Here is a 23,758-nt window from a genome sequence, read left to right on the forward strand (position 1 = left end):
AGTTGGAGACCAGCCTGGCCAACATGGTGAAACCTTATCTGTACTAAAAATACACAAAAATTAGCCAGGCATGGTGGCAGGTGCCTGTAATCCCAGCTACCCAGGAGGCTGAGGCAGGAGAATCGCTTGAATCCGGGAAGCAGAGATTACAGTAAGCCAAGATGTGCCCGTGCACTCCAGCCTGAATGACAGAGCAGGACTCCATCTCAAAAAAATATATAAATAAAAGAAAGTTAAGCACCTGACTGGGTGCGGTGGCTTATGGCTGTAATCCCAGGACTGTGGGAGGCCGAGGCAGGTGTGAGGTCAGGAGTTCAAGACCAGCCTGGCCAACATGGTGAAACCCCGTCTCTACCAAAAATACAAAAAATTAGCTGGAAGTGGTGGCATGTGCCTGTAATCCCAGTTACTCAGGAAGCTGAGGCAGGAGAATTGCTTGAACCCAGGAGGCAGAGGTTGCAGTGAGCCGAGATCACACCACTGCACTCCAGCCTGGGCAAAAGAGTGAGACTCTGTCTCAATTAAAAAAAAAAAAAAAAAAGTAAAACACCTGGAATGAGCAATTCATTAGAGGGACTCAATAGCATATTTGAGCTGACACAGAATCAGTGAACTTGAAGCTGGATTACAGTACAGATTATCCAATCTGAAGAACAGAAGGAAAAAAGAATAAAACATGAGCAAAATGGTTGAAGCCCCAGAGGCCTTTGATGTGCCTCGTGGGACACCACAAAGTATTTCAAGATATACACAATTGGAGTTGCAGAGAAAGAGGATAGAGAAAAGGGGGCAGAAAAATAAATTTGATGAAATATCATTCCAAAACAGTGGCAGTGTATAGACTCTTCAATAAATGATTTGAAGACAATTGGCTATCCATTTGGGAAGAAATTAGAGAAAGCCTGTACCTCACAGAAAAACAAGCAAACAAACAAAAACAGGTGAATTAAAGTTTGATGTTAAAAAAAAAAAGTATTTGCAGAACTGAATATTTTCGTAATCTTTAGATGGGAAGCCCTTCTTCCTCAGCAAGTCATAAGATCCTGAAACTATAAAGAAAAGATTAACAAATTTAAATCTATAAAAAGTTAAACTTTTATGTGATCAAAATACATCATAAGGGAAAAGATATTTGGGAGAACATATTTGCAACATGGGTAACAGATAATATATAAATTACTTCTACAAAGTAATACAGAAAAGACCAAAAATTATAAAAATGGTTGAGGTTATATGAAGAGGAAATTCATAGAAGAAATTTTAGGGACTGGGTGTGGTGGCTCATGCCTGTAATACCAGCACTTTGGGAGGCTGAAGCAGGAACATTGCTTGAGGCCAGGAGTTCAAGAAGAAATTTTAATAGCAAATAAACATATAGAAAGATGCCTAGCCTCATTGGTAATCAGAGCAATGCAAACTTAAAATGAGGTTATTCTCCTCATGAAACTGGCAAAAATCTAAAAAATTGTCAAGATCCATTGTCAGTTAAGATGAAGAGAAATGAGCACTTTCAAATACTGCTGGTGTGAAAGGCAATTTGACAATAACTACCAACATTTAAAATACGAATGCCAACAATCCCACTTTTAGGAACCTGTCTCAAAACCTTTACGTAATATATTCAGAAGAAACTTCTAATTTTCTGATGGTAGGTTTATATTATCATGGTTCTTAGCGTAAATGTTGACTTCTCCTATTTTGGTGAAGTAGAACATAACTTTAATAATGTTCCGTTAGGATTCTGAGAGAAAGTTGTTAGATTCAGACCAAAAAGTAATGAATTCTGACTAACTTATTACAGATAGGCATAGTGCAGAGATACTGTATCAAGTACTTTACAAGAACAAATTAATCTAATCTTCATAATAATTTCGTGAGGAAATTGAGGCGAGGAAGAGTTAGAGGGAAGGCCAAGGTAAATTGGTAAGTGGCTAAGTTGATGTTCACTCTTAACAGTGGGGTTCACCATGAAATAGGAGTTCAGCAGGAATTGTTTCTCAAGACACAGGTCACAGAGACCCCGCTGATAAAGCAGGATGTGGTAAAGAAGCCAGCTGAAGCCAGCCAGAATCAAGATGGTGACACTAATGATAATTCACCAGCACCACGACAATTTACAGATGCCATGGCAACTCGAAGTTACTCTATATGGTCTAAAAACAGAAGGAACCCTGGGTTCTGAGAATTCCCAGCCCCTCTCCTGTAAAACTCATGAATAATCCACTCCTTTTTTAGCATTTAATCAAGAAATAACCATTAAAATAGCCAAGCAGCAGCCCTTGGGGCTGTGCTACCTATGGGGTAACCACCCTTTTATTTCTTTACTTTCTTAATAAACTTGCTTTCGCTTTACTCTCTGGGCTTCCTCTTGAATTCTTTCCCTTAGGAAGCCAAAACCCACTGGCCCTCCCAGGCCAAACCCCAATTTGGGGGTTCACCCTGCCACAACTGTACAGTGTGGAAACCTTGGTCCTTTTCACTGAAAAATCAACTCAGAAAAGGTAGATTAATAGGAGAAAAGGCACACAGATTTATTTAACTTGTATACAGGGGAGGCTTCAGAATGAAGACCCAGCCCCCTAGTAAGGTACGGAAGCTTATATACCATCTTGAGGTTATAGAAAGAATGCATGCTCAGAGCATGACCACAACCAGGTTTTAATGGCAAGACATGTTGTGGGGGAGAGAAAGAAGGAGGCTTGGCTAGCAACGGTGACATTGTTATGTAGATGAAACCTTCCAGGTCTTAATCCTTAGAGAGAGTAGATGGTGAATTTCTTTTCAGACTTGTAAAGGTGTCAGACTCAAATCTGTCCTAGATCTGGGAAAGGCCTAGAAAGAGAAGGCCTGGCTGCATTCAAGGAGATTCTCTACAGATGCAAAATTTCCCCACAAGTGATAGTTTTGCAAGGCCACTTCTGTCTGCTGGCCCTGCAGCAGCCATTTCAAACTATGTCAAAGAAATCTATTTTGGGATAAAACATTTTGATTTCCTTCAGCCACCTGCAGGGTCTTGCGCTGTCATTTTGTCTGGGTGTGTAGCTGTCCAGCAGCTCTAGCACCACCTGGAAGTTGAGGCACGGTCGTGCAGAACTGAGGCCCCACCCAGGCCTGCTGAGTCAGAGCCTTCACTTCAGCAAGATCCCCGGGGATTCCTTTGTCTGTTCATATTTAAGAAGCACTGGTCTAAAGCATGAGACTTAAATCTCTGCTCTCCCATTTTCTTATCTGTAAAATGGTGATGACAGTCCTCACCACGAGAGGCTGTTGTGGGGATATTTTTATCCACATGCTCGTTCTTTCAACAAATACTTTGCACCCAGCATATGCTAAGCACCTACTGCAGAGGGGAAAACAGACAAAAAGTAATTTCCAGCCCTCAGGTAGCTTACATTCTGGTGGGGAAAGACAATAATAAGTAAAGCATATAGTTTATTACATGATGGTAAATGCTATGGAGAAAAATTTAAAAAGCAAGAGAATAGGGATTGGGAAAGGTTGTAATTTTAAATGCAGTGGTCAGGGACAGTTTCACGGAGACCTTTATTCAGAAGTTGCAGGGACCAAAGCTATCTTACAGGAGTCTGCAATGGGATCTTCTTTGCCTATGAAGTCCTTGCCAAGTCTGTCTTTCCTGAGAATTCTCTCCCCCTTGTTTATAGCCTATTTGATTTCTGACCTTTGAAATGCCAGCCCCTATGCTGCCCTTGTGTGGGATTCCGACTGGACGTCCAGAAGTCGCCGTGTGTGTTCTCATTAGCTTTCAGTCTGGGGGAGTTTTCTGCCACAATGTGAATCACTTATTTTGCTGGCAACAGCAGTTGACAGTGATACTGATTTTTAAAGCCTGCACATTTCACATCAGAAAAGTCCTGGATTTTATGACTTAGCTATGCTTGCAGGATAATTGCAACAAGAAGTCTCCCCTGCAGCCAGCTTATTGGAGTTGACACTTGTATAAGAGCCAGGCCTGGCACTTTAAACAACCCAGCAAATCACCCAGAACAAAACTGAACAATGCACATTTTATCTCTGCTGCTCTTCCCCATCGTGAACACATGCCTCTTTTTTCCCTCCTTCACCCTCAATTTTTTTTTTTTTTTTTTAGAAAGTCAAGGGCTGACTGTACCAAGCCAGCTCTCTGGGTGAGAGGTTCCTTCTAACAAGGATTAGAAACCCCTCTCATGTAGGAACAGGTGGATTTGGGGGACTGTATGATCCAACCTTCTACCTTTGGACAAAATACAATCGAGACGTCTCCCCAGTACAACAGAACCACTTTTCCAGCAAGTTCTCTTTGTTAAGCCATTCTGGTATCCCTCAAATCCCTTGTTATGACTATCCACAATTCTCCGTGCCCCATGACCTTTCCTTAGCTAAAATGAAAAGCAGTTGCCTAGTTCCCTCTTACAGAGAAGTTGAGCTATTACCTTGACTTCCCCCTTCTCTTCCAAAAAAGATTACAATTCCTTTAATTTTCTTTCCCATCCTAGGGTGTCCTCTTTGCTCTCTCCATATTCTCCAAATAAAAATTCAAAACTGGCAGCACATCCCATGCCTCTTCATCCAACCCCTCCTCATCACGAATCATTATCACTCAGGCAGTAAGGACCTGGTTTACCGTCTGAGAACTTTAGTCCTAATAATTCTCTACGCCAACTTCTAGTTCTAATAATTTATCTGTATAATGCTCAGAAACACTCCTGAGATTCTCAGTAAAAAAAAAATTAAGGTAATCTTAATGGCCAAAGCCATGAGGTCCAAAACCCCACGTTCCCTCCCACCCACCTTTCCAGGCCATTTTCTCCAATGGCCCCTCGCCCCTGACCTTGTCTTCCAGCCTCCCTGGACTATGAAGGCTGCTGAAGGCTCTCACTATGCACTTCCCTGGGCCCCCTGCCCTTGCTAGTGGCTTCTCCTCCCCTCTGGCTGTGGAAAGCTCACTCATTCTTCAAGACCCAGTTCATATGTCCTCTCTGTCAAGCCTTCCCAGATGCCTTCACAGATGGTCCTGCCTCAAGGCCTTTGCACCTGCCTCTACTGAGAACACTGTTCCTTCCAATCTTTGCATAGCTGGCTCCTTCTCATTATGCAGATCTGAGCCCAGAGTTCACTTTCTCAATGAGTCTTCCCTGAACACTTTACCTAAAGTTGCAAACCCCCATTACGCTGTATCCCATTTGTATGTTGTTTTCTTCGTAGCACTCGTCACTATGTGAAATTACTCTTTTATCGTCAGTCTTCTTCCACAAGATTAAAAACACCATGAGAGTAAAGGGTAAGGTCCTTATTCCCTGTGTATCCCCAGCATTTGGTGCCAAGACCATAGTGAGTGCTCACGTAAATGAAAAGAATGAGTGATTCCACTCTGTTAGTGGCATCTTCAGACGCACAGTCACCCGTTGTATCTCCTGGGGATTGGCTCCAGGACATCCCCTCATCTCTACTTGAGATCCCCCAGTAGGAATATTTTGACGAATTCCTTTAGCCCGTGGCAGAGGTTGCCTTAATTTCAATGTGAGATTAAGAAGGCGAAATTTTGAAATAAGAGATTGAATTACTTATCAGAAACGAAGGCTTCTTAGAGCAAATTTCAACCCTACAAGCTGTGGTCAGGGATATGAATACATATTTCCTTCCCCCTCAGTTTCTCTCTCTCACACAGACACTGCTGATCTCAGTAATGGCCCTAAACTTTCTTTTGTTTTTCCTTTGCATTTTCTTCTTTCTGCACATGTATGAATGCAAGCTGAATAGTCAAGTTCCTGAAATGGGTCAGGATTAGGTTTGCCTTAAATCTTTTTCTCAACAGAAGCCAAACACTTCAAAGAAGGGAGATGGCTGATTGAATTCTGGAACAAGAGTTACGTTCCTAGGCTGTTGGTTAATTTGAGCTTGGCTAGAGGGAGAAAGCGTGTGTGTTTCTGTGCACAAGTTACACTCAACACACACCCTCTGGAAGGTGGGGGTAAGCTTCAGCCCTGGCTGTCCGTACACAGTGTGGTTCAGAGGCTGCCCTTTAACCTGTGTGGCCAGAGAGAATAAATCAAGCCGGCAGTGCTGTCTCCCTGCTGACTGAAGGCGCCCGGCCTTATCAAGGAGCCCAAATGTCTTGTGCTCACAGCTGCTGTGACATCTGGAAGCATTAACGCTTCGTTGCCAGCGTGTGGGCCGGTTGAATGCCGATGTGTAGGTGCCTGGTGTTCTCTGGTCTGCTACATGAATAGGCGTTAAAAGTTGGTGGTGAGGAGTTTGCTTGCGCTCATTCCTTAAAAGCAACATGACACAGAGCCCTGCCGTGGCAGGGGTGATGGGTTGTTACCAAAGTCGATAACAGGAAATCTCACTGAGGATAAACAGAGCTCATCGGTCATTGCTGAGAAACACATGGTTCTCATTTAACCTTCCAAGGACTAATTGTGTATGCTTCGGAAGCACAAAAACAGGAAAACACTTTTCTGACATACACCCCAAGTTTCTTCAGACCAAAAGGAACTGCCTCAACATTGTTAGATGCTAAGAAGTAATGATCTCCCCAGTTGTCAGGGAGCCAACCTCACTTACTTCTCTTTAATCTAAACTTATGACCTAAAGCGTATTTCAGGCCTCCCATGAAGTCCTTGAAACTTGAGACTTAATAAATGACACCGAGGTTTCACTTTTCACTGCTCTGGTGTATGTACTCTCAGAAACGTAGGGGAAGAGGTTAGACAGATGGTGATGCAGGAATCATGGCATCCAGAAAATGAGTGTGATTTACCCTTTGATAAAAGGGAACTAATAAAGCAATATATGCAGGAAATGCAGAAACAACCCAGTGAATCAATAGGTGTGCTGCTTTAGCCTTTAAGGGAAGATGGGTCTGAGCTTCATTCTTTACATTAAGATGGGTCCAAGAGCTAGAACCAGAATTTAAACAAGCAGATACAATTCCAAGGACCATGTTGTGTCTCATATGGGGGCTACTGACTCATTTATTACCCAAATCAACAGACCATTCTGCTTCCAAAATATTTCATTATCTGTGGAAGGAAAACATTTTTGGTATGCATGTCAAGTGCTCAGATAACATATTTATGTATCGCTTTTTCACTAAAGAGAATCTGACCGCATCTGGAAATTCTTTTGTGCCACTGCCTCTCTGAGACTACTTCCCATCTGTATCGCTTTAACGCCAATAAAAGGCCATCCCCATGCCTGGGAAATGGGCTTCGTCTGGGGAACTTGTCTTTCTCTGATTACATGTAAATTAATTAACGGCCATCCCATTTTACAGGGCAGCCTGGTGGTGGTGGCCTGCACTCTTGACTTTCCAGCATGTTGGCCTGTCAAACGCAAAGGAAGAGGGAGGAAGGGAGGATGCAGGGGCATTGTTTTAGTCAAACCATAAAGCTGTTAGAAATGAAATCCTCTGGCTTTTATCATGAGAAGCAAAATTGTTCAAGAAATAATAGCAGCCTCATACAGAAGTCAAAACTGTGTAATGGATTATACTCAACCTTTCCTCTGAAACATTGGTCTGGAGGCTTTGCCCCTTTATTTTCAGTTTCAGGTTTGATCTCAGTAACACCCTGACCTTTTCAGACCCCATACCACTTTTCACAGGGATGATTGCCTTAAGGGTTGGGGAAAGGGTTAGAGAAAGCAAGTATTTTATTTAGAAGACAGTTTTCAGTTAGAAAGAGAGAAGACATCTATAGTTACTCTCTTTTCCTTTCTGTGCTTAAGTGATACTAGGTCATTCTTTAACTTCTTGCTCCTCCTGCTCCATCCCCAGCTCTGCAGGTTTGGAGTGGGCTGTTGTGTGATTTTGTTTACCCGTTTCAGTTCAAAGATAGAACTCTTTATTTGAACACTGAAGCTAGCAGGGACTGTCCAAAGCCAGAGCCTTCTATAAGCCTACTTTATGTTGTTATGATCATCAGACTGTTTCTCTTTTTTTGGACTTTTGTCTATTTGTATAAACACCTTGGAACCACTAGCTACACAGAGGGGTAAATGTCAGAATATCCGAACTTGGTGCACTAATGAACACAGTCTCTTTTCACAAAGCAAAAGAACCCATCATTCTTCAGAAGGATCTCCCGAAGAATGCCATTGAAAACTCATTACTTTCAAATGGGATGATGCACGTGCAAGTAACATGAAGTTAGGCATGTTCATATTAAGGAGCAATCTAAGATCATTATCGCTGTTTCTCTGGTTTATATTAAACAGTGTCATTGCAATTGAAAAATCTGAGTAAATGAACAGAGCCTGTGAGCATTCACCATTTGTAGGTTATCCAGAGTCTGCGTTAGTACAGGGTCTTGAAATGAATGGTGATACATGAAAGTTTTTGTCTTAGGATTCATTAATATTATCATATTTTAGTCTTTGGTCAATATGAAGAAACAATAGTAAATCATACAACATGATTTAACATGAGATATAATTTGAAGAGCTCTTTAAGGCTGGTAAGCAACTATGAATCATGATTTGCATTTTTCTAGATGGATAATGTGAAGCTATCTTATTTATCTTTCTAGAACTAGACACCTTAGGTCAGGCTAATCAACCAGCTGGTATCATTTCTCAGTTATTATATGAGTACTATCTTTATTTCAAACCCTGAAATCCTAAAATTAATGTCACCACAGCCATTATGGTGTGTGTTCAGCCTCCTGTGCTGGAATAGAGGCTTACTGTCTTTCGATGCCTTGGTTCTCAGAGTAGGCAATGGGTAATTGAATTAGCAAAGTAGGCATTCAAAACATTCTCTGAGTTTTCAAACTCAAGGAGCGTGTGACTTCAGAGAAGCAAACGATAAGTCAGGGGGTGGGTCATGTTTACCCCGTTGCCATCAGCTGTGATTGGTGTAATACGATATGGAAAAGTGGCCCAGGGATGTAACAGAGAACATAAAGTCAATGAATAACACAGAAACGTGAGTTAACAGGAAACACATGTTATTCTAAAATGAACCTAGGTCCCCTTTAATCCAAGCCAATTCAACAAACATAGCTTTTAGATCATAGTTTTTAGGTTTTTTTTTTACCCAGAAACCACACTGGGGATGACTCCAGCCGTGGCTTATGGGGAGCACTACTGTCATTGGGTTTGTTCCTCTGCTAATGTAATCTTCTGTTTTCCTTTTATTGGTGATGCACGCATTCAAGGGGCATTAAGTCACGGACAGTTTGGTGACCCTCCCTATCCTTGGAACCCCAGCCAGCTGATGGGGTTGATACTGGTAGAATGGCAAACTGGTAGAGGCATCTATGCTTCTGCCTGTTAAAAATATACTAATAGGCCAGGCGCGGTGGCTCACACCTGTAATCCCAGCACTTTGGGAGGCCAAGGCAGACGGATCATCTGAGGTCAGGAGTTTGAGACCAGCCTGGCCGACATGGTGAAACCCCATCTCTACTAAAAATACAAAATTAACCAGGCATGGTGGCGCACACCCATAATCCCAGCTACTCAGGAGGCTGAGGCAGGAGAATCGCTTGAATCCGGAAGGCAGAGGTTGTAGTGAGCCGAGATTGCACCATTGCACTCCAGCCTGGGCAACCAGAGCAGAACTCTGTCTAAAACAAACAAACAAACAAAAAACTAATAATATCACATACCAAAGCTGCAATTATTTTTTTATTTCTGAGCGATGTTAATCCACATAATCTAAATCATACATTCTCATACATTCTCCTGCTTCAAAGCTTTCCCTGGTTCTTCTAACCTTCTAGGTAACTACCTCCACCCACGCCACATGTAAGACTTGTCACATGCCCTCCTCCATGTCCAGGCCCATCTCCCCTGCTCTGTTCTGGCCACTGCTACCCAGCATTCATTCAGTCCCTGACCTGTGTTGAACTCCTCGGCTCTCTAGACTCAGGTCTCAAGTTTGCCCCTCTATGCTTTTGCACATGCTGTTCTCTTCCTGGAATTCCTTTCTCCCTCCTCCCTTTACTCTTGAGAAGTTTTCTTTATCCTTTGAGATCCACCTGCAATGCCACCTCCTCTGAGTCAGATCATGAGAGGGGCTGACTTCCTGGTGGAGGGAGAAATTTGTAGACAAGATTTATAATCTCATTAGGAGCTGTGCTCTGAGAGGCTGTGAATGGATAAACAGTGAGGTGGTGGTCAGGGCGTGTTTGGGCTTCAGTATGTGGAATAGCAACTATGCAGCCTGGTACAAGGAAGATGGAGTGGGACAGAGCATCCTGGCGGGGACTTTGGAGATGTGCTTCTCAGACATGACAGGTTACTTAACCTCTCTCGGCCTCAGTTTTCTCATCTGTAAAAAGGGGTGGAAATTAAGGCGACCAGAAGTTAAAGCTTACGGGTCACATCCCTGATAAATGTCTCTGTGTTGCTGCTCTAGTTGGTTGAACCTCAAAAATGTCCCAATTGAGACAATAAATTATATGGTCACCCTCCTGAGAGTAGTACCCTCCACACATGGGTGCCGTAAGGATTCAGCATATGCCGTTCTCTTAGAGCAGCGCCTAATGTTAGTATTATTTCCATTGATACCTGAACTCAGTGTGGAGATGGGACCATAAGCAGTTTCCCAGGGTGATGTGCTTGGAGCATGACACTTAGAAAAAAGATCAGAGGACTTTTCTACCTCTTCAGTGTTCAGACCCAGGCACAGGGACTGTATTTGGCTGCTCTCTTCTGGGGCCCTGTGGGGGAAACCTGTGTCCTCTCTCTTGCTCTGAGTCAACAGACAACTCTTATAAGTGCCTGATTGAGTTCCCTCTCCCGAGCCTACAACATAGAAATGCCCTGTTTCCTCCAAGCCCTTTATCAGACCACCTCAGCCTGGGGAGTGAAAGCTGTTGACTTCCCTTCTCCACCTGGGATCAGATGACAACAACATTTGAAACAAAGAATCTGCTCTCTTTCTCAGCATCACACCTATGGAATCAGCCCTGATTCACACTTCAAACCCAGTACTTCATGAAGCGAGGTCTTGCCAGATCCCCTAGAGTGAACAGGGGACACTTTATCCTCTCAGAGGCCCAGCACCATGGTGGCTTCTGACATGACAGCTCCCTTGACTGAGGCTGACCCAGACTCTGCCACCAAGAGATGGTCACTCCTTGGGCTCCCGCAGCCAGGGTTCCTGACAGTTTCCCCAGTCACCACCATCTCATGGTTTCAGTTTGCACAATGTCCTCTTTGGGGTAAGGAGGAGGGCAGATGCCAACAGAAAACCCTCAGTACAGTGGTAGAATACAGTGTTTTCACTATGTCCTGCATCCTCCTCCTGTCCTTGTTTGGGTGCCTGGTGAAGTCCTTTTGTTCAAATTCTAATAGCCATGGACCTCTGCCAGCTCCCAGAGGCCCTGAGAGATAAGCAGCCATGTCATGAGAAGCATTTGGACTCCGATAGCCTGGGAAATAAATGAGGAGTGAGTGGGCAGAGAAGAGCAAGGGGGCGATGGCCACAGAGTCCTTGGCCAGCCAAGGAAATGACATTGTTGGTCATTGGCCGAAGATGCTTGAGTTGTCTGCAACACAAAAAAAAGCATCACATCCCCTTGACTTTGAGCAAAGAGGGCAGTTAAAACCAAGTTGTGGGGGTTGGATAGTCAGTAATTGTTTATCTGTGTGATGAGATAAGGTAGCCCCCTGCTGTAATGAAAATGCACAGACAGTTCATGAAGTGAGGAATTAGCAATTGAGGACAACCTGAGTGACTACATAGGCCAACATCCTCATGGGTACATAAGGAAACTGAGGCCCTGGAGACCCAAACTGGCACAGCTGTTAGCAGGCAGAGCTAGGGCTGAAGCCAAGACTGTTGAGTATTCATCAAGAGCGTCTGTACCACAGAACTCCTTCACTGGGGCCCGGACGTGACCTCGGACAAGTCACTGAACTCGGGGACCTCTGTTTCCTTATCTGTCAGCTGAGGCCACAAGGACTGCATGATCTCACAGCTGCCTTCCAGAAACAACATTCCAGAATGCTCTGTTCCCCCTTCTAGCCCAAGAGGCCGTACAGAATAGGCCTCTTCTCAGTCAGCAGGCACTTTTATCTCCCATGGTCTAAGCAGGAGTCATTTTTTTTTTTTGCCACAGTGGTGGAAATGGGTCGGGCTGGAGAATGCTGAGGTTTCCAGGCTAGTGGTTTCTTCCTCTGACCACAGTAAGAGGAGAGGAAGCTTTCCCTCCACCTCTACTCCTCTGTGACTCCTGCCCCAGCCCCATCCAGCTTCCACCTAAGAGGTAGTGCAGGAAAGCGGTGACAAGCAGATGTCTGCATCTGTGTGATGTGTGCCCCAGCCCAGTTATGTGGTCTGCTACCTGGGCGACCTCTGGTGGTCATTGGGCCTCCTGTTGCCTCTCAGTTTGCCTCCATCTGTAAAATGGGGACAGTAGGCCGGGTGCGGTGGCTCACACCTGTAATCTCAACACTTTGGGAGGCTCAGGCAGGTGAATCCCCTGAGGTCAGGAGTTCAAGACCAGCCTGACCAATATGGTGAAATCCCATCTCTACTAAAAATACAAAAAAACTTAGCCAGGCATGGTGGTATGCGCCTGTAATTCCAGCTACTTGGGAGGCTGAGACAGGAAAATTACTTGAACCCAGGAGGCAAAGGTTTCAGTGAGCTGAGATTGCAGCACTGCACTCCAGCCTGGGTAACAGAGCAAGACTCTATCTTAAGAAAAAAAAAAAAAAATGGGGACAGTAATAGCACCTGCCTCAGCGGACTGCTGTGAGGACTGAATGCTAATGTGTGGAAAGCACTGAGAGCCTGGCGTGCAGTAAGGGCCGTGCACGTGTTAGGTACTATTGTCATGGCTGTCACGTCGGTACCTGTTCAACACACTTAGAGGACCCCCACCCCCCAACCTTGATGACCCTGAGTAGGTACTGAGTTCCTGAGTTTTAGCTGAGGACTGAAGGTGCGACTGCAATAGGATTAGCTGGTCTGAATCAGACTTATGTAGCACCAGGCAACCTTCAGTCTCGTTTTGAAAGGGGACCACCCTGAACCATCCAGAAAAACGTTGCTTTCCCCAATTGAAGTGATTCCCATGTAACCACAGTCGGAGCGCAACTGGCCAAGATTTTCATTCACCGCAGACTCAGTCCTCATTCCCTCTTCCAGATCCCACCAGGGGCAGACTAGGTGTCACATTGCATCACATCACGCCATTGCCATTACCCTGTTCACAGGCCACCCCAGAAACTCCCAGCAGGAGATGGAAACTAACTTCTGAGCTGTGACTCTGCCCCTTGGGGTTGACACTGAGGCTTGGCTGTTTCTCACTCGTTTGCCCTGCCTTTCCCAGCTCCCCACCCCTCTCTGCTGGCATCTTGTGGCCGGATGACAGCACCAGCTCTTCACACCTGAAGCACATTAGCGACACTGGCTGGGCTGGAGCTCTGCTCCCAAGCTTCCTCTCCCTGCCTGGAAGCCTGAAGCACCGATGTGCAGAGCAAGGAGGAACTCTGCTCCCACGCCTGATTTTAATGAGGGACGGATGCATCCTGCAGGGCTCAGAGGTTCTGTTTCTCTAAACCCAGACCAAATGTGTTTGGGTGGCCAGGCCTCGTAATCTCAGCAGAGGAATGTGCGTGCCACAGGGCTGCAGAAAACAGTTTCCAGTGGTCTGTCAGCAGATGTCCACTCCAGAAGACAGACAGGGAATGTGGAGACCTGCAGGCTTCCGAATGAAAAAGTGATGGATATTAAGAGTATAACTACACACATTCAGATTCTCAAACGCCCAATAAGCATAAATATTTTCCATCCACAATGTACTATATATGCCTAAATATAGGACAAGCCTCAAATAGCGTATCCCCCGTTTCCCTAATTAGGTAAATTTAACCCTCTTTTTTTTTTTTTTTGCCAACTTAATAGGAATCAGAACTATGATTGCCTTTGAGGTGGGGGGAGTGGACAGTGGGAATTGACTGGCAAGGGACTGGTGGGAACTTTCTGGAGCAATAGACAAGTTCTGTACTTCCATGGGGGTAGTAGTTACTGGCTGACATCATCCATCAAACTGTACCCTTTAGATCTGTGGATTGTAATGCCTGTAAATTTACCTCAATAAAAAGAAGTTAGGGGAAATGAATGAAATAATCAACTATCTGCTTATAATGTTTAGCTTAATCATGTGGTTGAATGCTTAAAATTTTATAAGAATGATATATTAATCTATAATACTCTCCATTCTTATGTTTCACAAAATCATTTTATCCAAGTGTGCATCTTCTGAGATTGCTGGATATCATTTCTAAGCCACATTTTTAGTCAGCAGTTTACCAGAATATATCATCTACAATTTGCCTAATTTATTTGAAATGCAGAACTTCTTGAATCCATGTTGGTTCTGAAATTTGATTGGCACACGCCAACGCCCACTTGCGGAGCACTGCAGCAGTTGTTTTCCTCATTTGTCTTGCAAGTGAATATTCATGCTGCTCCCCACATCAACAGCTTACGTATTGCTTTCTAAAATGGGCTTTCCAATATTTATCGCAACTTTCAGCAATTGAACCCAAGGAATAATTACCAAATCTTCATTAAAGTTCATTGCCTGCTCCCCATTATTTCCCTCTAGTGACCTCTAAAATCATCCAATCCCGATGTTGATTGAGATCATTTCAGGCTAGTGTGTTTTCCCCAAAGTTGTGGTTCGAACCAAGTAATTGAGGCTGGGTGCAGTGGCTCATGCCTGTAATTCCAGTGCTTTGGAAGGCGAAGGCAGACAGATTGCTTGAGCTCAGGAGTTCGAGACCAGCCTGGGTAATGTGGCAAAACTCCATCTCTACTGAAAAAAAAGAAACCAACAAAAAACAAAACAAAACAAAAACTAGCCATGTGTGGTGGCATGTGCCTATAGTCCCAGCTACTCAGGAGGCGGAGGAAGGAGAATCACCTGAGCCCAGGAGGTTGAAGCTGCAGTGAGCTGGACTACTGTACTTCAGCCTGGGAGACAGAGACCCTGTCTCCAAAAAAAAAATAATAATAAAGTAATTTCCAAAGTATTAGACACTTTTAAAGGACAAGAAGTCCCAAACTGTGAGAAACGTTTATAGGCAACATCCTCTTTTCTAATAGTTTAACTTGAGGATATAAAACTTCACCTTATTTATTTTCAGATATATATGGTAAATCCTGGAATGTATTCAGATCAAAGGTAAAATAGAGATCAATTTAGCAAATTTTGGTGGTCTTGTCTTATAATTCATTATTAATAGATTAGCATTGTTAGTTTATTTGTGTAGCAAAAACTGACAAATAGAATTAATTAAACTTCAGAGCTTCTACACAGCAAAAGAAACTATCAACAGAGTAAACAGACAACCTACAGAATGGAAGACAATATTTGCAAACTATGCATCTGACAAAGGTCTAATATCTGTCATCTATAAGGAACTTAAATTTGCAAGAATGAAACAGCTCCATTAAAAGGAGGGCAAAGGACATGAACAGACACTTTTCTAAAGAAAACATACCTGCAGGGTGCCGCACACCAGCGTGGCACATGTATACATATGTAACAAACCTGCACATTGTGCACGTGTACCCTAGAACTTAAAGTAGAATAAAAAAAGAATAAAATAAAAATTAAAAAAAAGAAAACATACCTGCAGACAGCCAGCGTGTGAAAAACTCAATATCACTGGTCATTACAGAAATGCAAATCAAAACCACAGTGAGATACCATCTCATACCAGTCAGAATGGCTATTACTAAACAGTCAAAAATGGGCCCGGTGCGGTGGCTTACGCCTGTAATCCAAGCACTTTGGGAGGCTGAGGTGGGCGAATCACAAGGTCAGGAGATCGAGACCATCCTAACACAGTGAAACCCTATCTCTACTAAAAACACACAAAAAATTTTGCCGGGCATGGTGGCGGGCGCCTGTACTCCCAGCTACTCGGGAAGCCAAGGCAGGAGAATGGCTTGAACTCAGGAGGCAGACCTTGCAGTGGGCCGAGATCACGCCACTGCACTCCAGCCTGGCCAACAGTGCGAGACTCCATCTCAAAAAAAAAAAAAAAAAAACCAAAGCAAAAGTCAAAAATTAACAGATGCTGGAGAGGTTTTGGAGAAAAGAGAATGCTTATACACTGTTGGTGGGAGTATAAATTTGCTCAACCATTGTGGAAAGCAGTGTGGCTATTCCTCAAAGAGCTAAAAAGAGAACTGCCATTTGACCCAGCATCCCATTACTGGGTATATATACCCAAAGGAATATTAATCATTCTACCCTAAAGACACATGCACATGAATGTTCATTGCAGCACTATTCACAATAGCAAAGACATGGAATCAACCTAAATACCCATCAAAGACAGATTGGATAAAGAAAATGTTGTACAGATATACCATGGAATACTATGCAGCCATAAAAAAGAATGAGATCATGCCCTTTGCAGGAACATGGATGGAACTGGAAGCCATTATCCTTAGCAAACTAACACAGCAACCGAAAACCAAATATTGCATGATCTCAATGATAAGTGGGAGCTAAATGATGAGAACTCATGAACACAAAGAAGGGAACAGCACATACTGGGGTCTACTTGAGAGTGGAGGTTGGAAGGAAGGAGAAGAGTAACAAAAAACCACTATTGGGTACTAGACTTAGTACCTGGGTGATGAAATAATCTGTACAAAAAACCTCCATGACACAAGTTTACCTATATAACAAACCTGCACATATACTCCCAAACATAACATAAAAGTTAAAAACAGCAAAAAAAGTTTTTGTTCCCTACCATGAATAAAAAGTGAAACATTCTTGAACAACTGTATTTTACTCAAGGGCATTATAGATAGGGCAATTTAACAGATGCCTGTGGTTAGCCATGGGATTGTAAGCACAATCCTAAATTGTGAATTACTAATTATTAATTTTCTGGTTTGACCTCACATCCTGTCCAGTCTTCAGCTACAAGCAGTGTGATATGATGATGATATATAAAGAAGACTTCATTTTTTTCAACAGTTCCTCAATTTAAACATCAAAAAGAGTGCTGTTCTTAAGGAAATCATCACGAAAGACTAAACACCATTGTTTTGTTTCTAATGTTGCTGTCACTCAGCACCATTGCCATTGCTGTCAGAAGCAAAATCAAATCACTCACCAAGAGCTCAACGAGCATGCAGGTCCTCGTCTGGCTCAGGACAGAGGCTGCTCAGTCAAGCATGCAGGTCCCCATCTGGCTCAGGGCACAGGCTGCTCAGTTAGTGTTTTGGTAGCAAAACTCTGGCTTTAGAGTTGGACCAAGAGCAGTCCTGCTTGCTGCCCATTCCCTTTCTCTAGGAAGACCTCTAAGGAGTTTTACAGCACCCTGGGGGCTTTCTAGAATGGTTGAAAACCTCTGGCAGTAGATCATCCATCAGGCTTGGTCCCAAGTTCCAGACCTGGGTTCTTGACTTCATGACTGTTGGCCAGTGACCTAAGTTGAGTCTCATTTTCCTAAGTTGAGTCTCATTTTCCTCATTCAGACAAGAATTGCTTGGTAAGGATGTTCTTAAGTGTGCTTTCAAAACCATGGAGTATAAGGCTTATTTTACTCCTTAAGTCTTCCTATTTCCTAGTCAGATCTCATTTGCATGTTGTATGTCATCTCATCAGTTATTGGGGGACCTAACATCCACGTTTTCTATTATTTGGCCCCGTTGATGCTACAACTTCTGCCTTTCAGCTTTTCAGCCATTGTTCACTCCAAAATGGACAAGAAGGAAAGGTGAATTGGGGTTCTACCACTCCTGCCTCCATAAGAAGGGGCTCCAGCATCATGATTCATTCTTGAGACTGACCCTCTGACGGGCCTCTTTTCATTTGCAGGTGGGCCAAGAGAAAGGAAACTGCTCTTTCCAGAAAAACCCAACTCCCTGCATCATCCCTCAAGAACAAGAAAATATCTTCCACACAATATTTGCTTTTTTCACAAAGTCTGGAAGAAAAGTCTTGGTAAGGATTTGCTTAGTGGCTGGGGTAACATGGGTGGTCCTCACTCGGAAGACACCAGTTTTCTATTTGATATTTATTATTTCCTAAATCTGGTTTTAATCAATTGACTTATAAAGGCACAGACTGTGGTCAACTCCTAATTTGCAGTCTGAGGTTTCTGTCAAAATGTTAAATTTACATTCCAAATCCTATTACCTGGAAAAGGGATAAATCGTTGCAATCCACCAAGCACAAAGTAAGATGTTTCTTCAACTAGTATGAGTCTAAACAAGAGTGATTATTCGTGTGCAAATATTTTGGGAAACTGTTTGATAGTATCTACTAAAACAAAACATGTATGTATCCTATGACACAGCCATTCTAGTCTTGAGTAATATTCCCAAGAAAAATGAGTACTTATGCCCCCCAGAAAAGACATGAACAAGAATGCTCACAGAAATGTTAAAATAGGTGAAAGCTGAGAACAATGCAAATATCCATCAACAGGAGAGTAAGTAAGCAATTGTGGTATATCCATACACTGGAATACTACACAGTAATGAAAAATTGCTACTGCTACATTAATGAATCTCACAGACAGAATATATTGAGTGGAAGAAGCTAGAGACAAAAGCCACATATTGTAATATTTCACTTATAGAAAGTTCAGAAATAGCAAAAACTAATCATGATGATAGAGGTCAGGAAAGTGGTTACTTTCAGAGGAATATGGATGGGATGGGGCATGAGGGAGCCTGCTTAGATGCTGGAAATGTCCTACATCCTAATCAGGGTGGTGGTCCTCCAGGTATAAACACATGTACAAATTTATAAAGACAGGCCAGGCGCAGTGGCTCACGCCTATAATCCCAGCACTTTGGGAGGCTGAGGGGGTGGGAGTTTGAGACCAGCCTGGCCAACATGTTGAAATCCTGTCTCTACTAAAAATACAAAAATTTGCCAGGTGTGGTGGGTGCCTGTAATCCCAGCTACTCAGGAGGCTGAAGCAGGAGAATAGCTTGAATCAGGGAGGCAGAGGTTGCAGTGAGCCAAGATAGTGCCACTGTACTCCAGCCTGGGTGACAGAGCAAGACTCCGTCTCAAAAAAAAAAAAAAAAAAATTATAAAGATATACACTTCAGATTTGTTCTGTTTACTATATTTGTTATACCTCCATTTTTAAAACGTGAAGGTATTGAAGATGGAATGACAGTGCTTTTCCAAAGCCTCCTTTTTATTATCTTTGGTTACATTTCTCTAAGCTCCTTATTTCAGCCCTGGCACATCTCACCTTTATCTTCCTTTCTCATTCTTTTCTCCTGTTGAGAAGCATGACTGCCACTTAAAAGGTTGGGATTTTTTTTTTTTACTTACATAGTGAGGATGATACATTTATTGTTTAAAGCCCTTAGATTGTTAGATGTAGTGATACCTAGTGATTTTATAGTTATGACTCTGGCTGAAAATTTTGCCCTATAGATGAAATATCATCAAGGTATGTACATGCATTTTGGAACCTATCATATAAAAAAGAAAACTTTTGTACCTTAAATTTGGGATTTATGTTTTCGGTTTTTTGTTTGTTTGTTTGTTTGTTTTGAGATGGAGTCTTGCTTTGTCATCCAGACTGGAGTGCAGTGGCGTGATCTTGGCTCACTGCAGCCTCCACCTCTAGGGTTCATGCAATTTTCACATTTCAGCCTCCCCAGTAGCTGGGACTACAGGCGCCCGCCACCACTCCTGGCTAATTTTTGTATTTTTAGTAGAGACGGTTTCACCATTGGCCAAACTGGTCTTGAACTCCTGATCTCAGGTGACTTCCATACCTGAGCCTCCCAAAGTGCTGGGATTACAGGAATGAGCCACCGCGCCCAGCCAGGATTTACATCTCTATTGTAACTTTTGTGTTTCCTTGAGCAAGAATCACATGACTTCTTAGCCCTCTCATTTACCCTACCTAATAAATAGGCATGAAAGTATATTTGCCACTGCACAGGTGGAAATCACACAATGTAGGAAACGTGTCTGTGTTCAAAACTCATAAGAATGCTTTCAGAATGCAAAGTTTAAGTGTGTGGTTTTAAAATATATATATATATTTCTCTTTGTGAATTCATCCAATTCTTGGTAGGATTAACTAGTGAGCTGTTTTCTCCCAGTTGCTTTACTTAAAGGCATGCGCTGGTTCCCACCGGGTGGGAAATCCCTTGAATGCCCTCTGGTGGCAAGAAAAAATGATTGCATCTTCTTATGGATTTCCTCGGCCTGGAATTGCCTCAGTCACCAAGTTCATGGAGCCCACTACTCTATAAATTGTTGTGGATTTGTCTTTGTTCTTAATTCCATTGGGAAATTTTCTGACTTTTCTTCTCAGGACTGTGAAAAACCAGGAATTTCTTGCCTAACAGCACACTGTAACTTTAGTGCTCTTGCTAAAGAAGAAAGTCGTACTATAGACATTTACATGCTGCTGAACACAGAAATACTGAAAAAGGTAAGCCCTAAGGAACCGCACTTGAAGGTAAATTTAGAAGCATTTGAATTGTTGACATCCGATTTTGGGGAAAAAAAGGAAAACATTTGATTTGGTGTCCTCATGACGCTCCGGCTGCCCCCCCTTTTGGCTGTCTACAAGAGACTCTATTTATTTTTATGTACTTCGGGGGTACAAGTGCAGATTTCTTACATGAATATATTGTGTAGTGGTGAAATCTGGGCTTTAGTGTACCCATCACCTGAATAGTGAACATGGTACCCAATAGGTAACTTTTCAACCTTCACCCCCATCCCAAATTTTGGAGTCTCCAATGTCTATTAATTCTACTCTTTATGCCTATGGGTACCCATTACTTAGCTCCCACTTATAAGTGACAACATGCAGTATTTGACTATTTTTGAGTTATTTCACTTAGGGTAATGAACTCCATTTCCATCCATGTTGCTGCAAAAGACATAATTTAATTCTTTGTTATAGCTGAGTAGTATTCCATAGTGTGTGTGTATATATATACACATTTTCTATAACCAGTCATCCATTGATGGACACTTAAGTTGATTCCCTATCTTTGCTATTGTGAATAGTGCTGCAATAAACTTACCAGTGCAGGTATTTTTTTATACAATATTTCTTTCCCTTTGGGTATATACCCATTAGTGTGATTGCTGGATGTGGCAGTTCTATTTTTAGTTCTTTGAGAAATCTCCATACTGCTTTTTTGATTGTACTAATTTACCTTCCCATTAACAGTGTATAAGTGTTCCCTTTTCTTTGCATCCTCACCAACATCTGTTGTTGTAGTTGCTGTTGTTGTTGTTTAACTGTTTAGTAATAGTCTGGCTGCCCCTTTTGAAACTTTTCCAGCAAGTGCCATTGGTAATTCTGCTGGTAGACAATGCCAGGGTAAAATACCAGACCCTTGCTACTCAAAGTGTGGTCTGAGGACCAGCAGCATCAGCATCACCTGAGAGTTTGTTAGAAATGCAGAATCCTGGGCTCCACCGCATACTTAATAAATCAGCATCTTCATTTTAACACATTCCCCAGGGATTTCGTTTGCACATTTAAGTTTCTCATGCTTTAGCTTGCATCAGAATCACCTGGAGATCTTGTTCAAACACAGATTCCTTGGGGTGGAGTCTGAGGCTCTCCAGTTGCCACAAGCACCCGGGTGATGCCAGTCCTGCAGGTCTAGGGACCTCGCTTTGGATGAAGGTGGGCTAACCTTTTCTGTAAAGGGCCAGTAGTAAATATTTCAGGCTTTGCAGGCCCTACAGACTCTTGCAACTGTTCAACTCTGCCATTGTATTGTGAAAGCAGCCATAAACAAATGAATGGGCATGGCTGTGATCCAGTAAAACTTTATAAAAACAGGCAGAGGGCCAGATTTGACCCATGAGTCCTAGTTTAAATGACACTTTGTTTTAGTCCAACTTTTGAACCACAGGTCACTTTGCTATTGAGTATATCACAGGTGGTTCATTAAAAAACACCTCAACCAGTGCATTGGTGGCTCTTGAAGAATCATACAAATTTCCTATGATTTATTTTAAGATGAGAGCTGCTGAGAGGCCACTTCCAACAAGATGCTGTAAAAATAATTACATGTGAAGATAAAACTAAATATGCATGTTAGTCACAGAGATTCCAATTATTTTTCTTTAGAAAGACTAACTGTGTTAATCTGTACAAACCTATCCGCGTGTGAATGAATAGCCTTAGAAAAGTCATTCTGTGGAATAGGCACAGAGGTAACACACTGACCTGAGAGGATGCAGGCATCAGGGGATGTTTTTCCATTTTAATCTGTAGCTGTTACAGCCCTCACACACCCGAAGAGAGCTGTGCATAGTTCTGATTTCTCTGGTTTGCTCTGGAGGGAAACTGGTTTGGGGTAAGTTGGACTCATACCGCAGTGCTTTCTTCTCCCTTTGTACCTCTCCCTTTATAAAGGACAGTGTTGGAGGACCAGGCATGACTTAGAGCACCACTGGCCATCCTCTGATTCCAGAAGGGAGCCTGGAAACCCCACATCTACGGAAGTACCTTCCTGAAATGTGTCCCCAGGCCAGGCTGGAGGGCTATGCCTCTGCATACTTACCTATCCCATTTGTATTCTTCACAAATGGTGTTGCAGACAGTTTTATTGCCTGTGCAATACTTGCCACTGTCCACAGAGCCCTGGTGACAGCACTGGTGGCAGTAAGGCACTCTGATGTTTCCTTTATCCTCAACCCAGATGGCCGCTGCTCGCACTTCAGTTATTTGCGCTTAACCATGCACAGCTCTGCAGCCTGGTTCTTCTGCATTTCTGTCCCGGTAGCTGGTGGTGACCCTTTGCCAAGGAACATGTCCCAGTGACTATGGTCCCCATGGGCCAGCCAGGCCAGTAGAGCCCCAGGCAAGAGAACTGAAAGCTGTAGGGTGTCATATGAAGCCTTCAAGGCTCGTTCTCCATGTGCCCTTTCAGCAGAAACCAGGAGCATTTCCAGGTGCAAAGAAAAGCTTAGAACAAAGTTGACCTGGAAGCCAGATGGGGCCCCAGCTGCTGCTGGAGCTTCAGTCACCCCGAAGCCAGCTACAGCCTCCCTTAGGGAGTTGAGCCCGCATGGCTCCAGGCCTCCTGAAGGATGTGGAGCAGTGCCAGCCTTGTGGTTTGCCTGGGCCTACGGTCGTGTTTATTTTCCTTTTGACCTCAAGATCTGGCCCCAGACAAGGGAATTTGAGGTTTTACTGTTTTGACCTTAACAAGTTTTCATTTGAAATGTAGGATCTGACTTTTAAAATCACTGTAGGATTCGGATTTCTTTCAAAGTGTTCTTCCAGTCCGTAAGGCTTTTTTCACTGATTCTACAACCGTGGGGGCCCATCCTGTGCCAGACTCCTTGTCTGCTTGGCCTGTAACATTGGCAATTATCATCATCATCATCATCATCATCATTATCGTTATTAGCATCCAAGGTTATTTTTATTTATTTTAATTTTTTTATTAAAAAAATATTTTTAGAGACAGGATCTCGCTCTGTCACCCAGATGGGAGTACAGTGGTGCAATCATAGCTCACTGCAGCCTCAAACTCCTGGGCTCAAGTGATCTTCCTGCCTCAGCTAATCCTCAGCTAGGACTGCAGGCACGTGCTACCATACCAGATGAATTTTTTTTTTAATTTTTGGTAGAGATAGGATGTTTCCCAGGCTGATCTTGACCTCCTAGCGTCAAGTGATCCTCCCACTTCAGCCTCTCAAAGTGCTGGGGTTACAGGCCTTAACCATCGTGTCTGGCCCAAGATTATTATTATTATTCCAAATTGAAAATACAGCATATCCTGACACATAAAACCCCA

At 43.1% G+C, this 23,758-nt stretch overlaps 1 protein-coding gene across 2 annotated transcripts in view; it reads left to right on the forward strand.

Annotated features, from left to right (window-relative positions):
* Nucleotides 1-23,758, forward strand: part of LOC105480186 (integrin subunit alpha 9) — a 387,973-nt gene that overhangs the window by 321,578 nt on the left and 42,637 nt on the right. For both annotated transcript variants that reach the window (XM_071091443.1, XM_071091444.1), the window contains 2 exons: nucleotides 17,814-17,939; nucleotides 20,293-20,412. In XM_071091443.1, the coding sequence (XP_070947544.1) occupies nucleotides 17,814-17,939; nucleotides 20,293-20,412 (246 nt within the window). The remainder of the gene's footprint in view (nucleotides 1-17,813; nucleotides 17,940-20,292; nucleotides 20,413-23,758) is intronic.

This window comes from Macaca nemestrina, chromosome 2 (genome assembly GCF_043159975.1).
Source record: "Macaca nemestrina isolate mMacNem1 chromosome 2, mMacNem.hap1, whole genome shotgun sequence".
NCBI classification, from domain to species: Eukaryota; Metazoa; Chordata; class Mammalia; order Primates; family Cercopithecidae; genus Macaca; species Macaca nemestrina.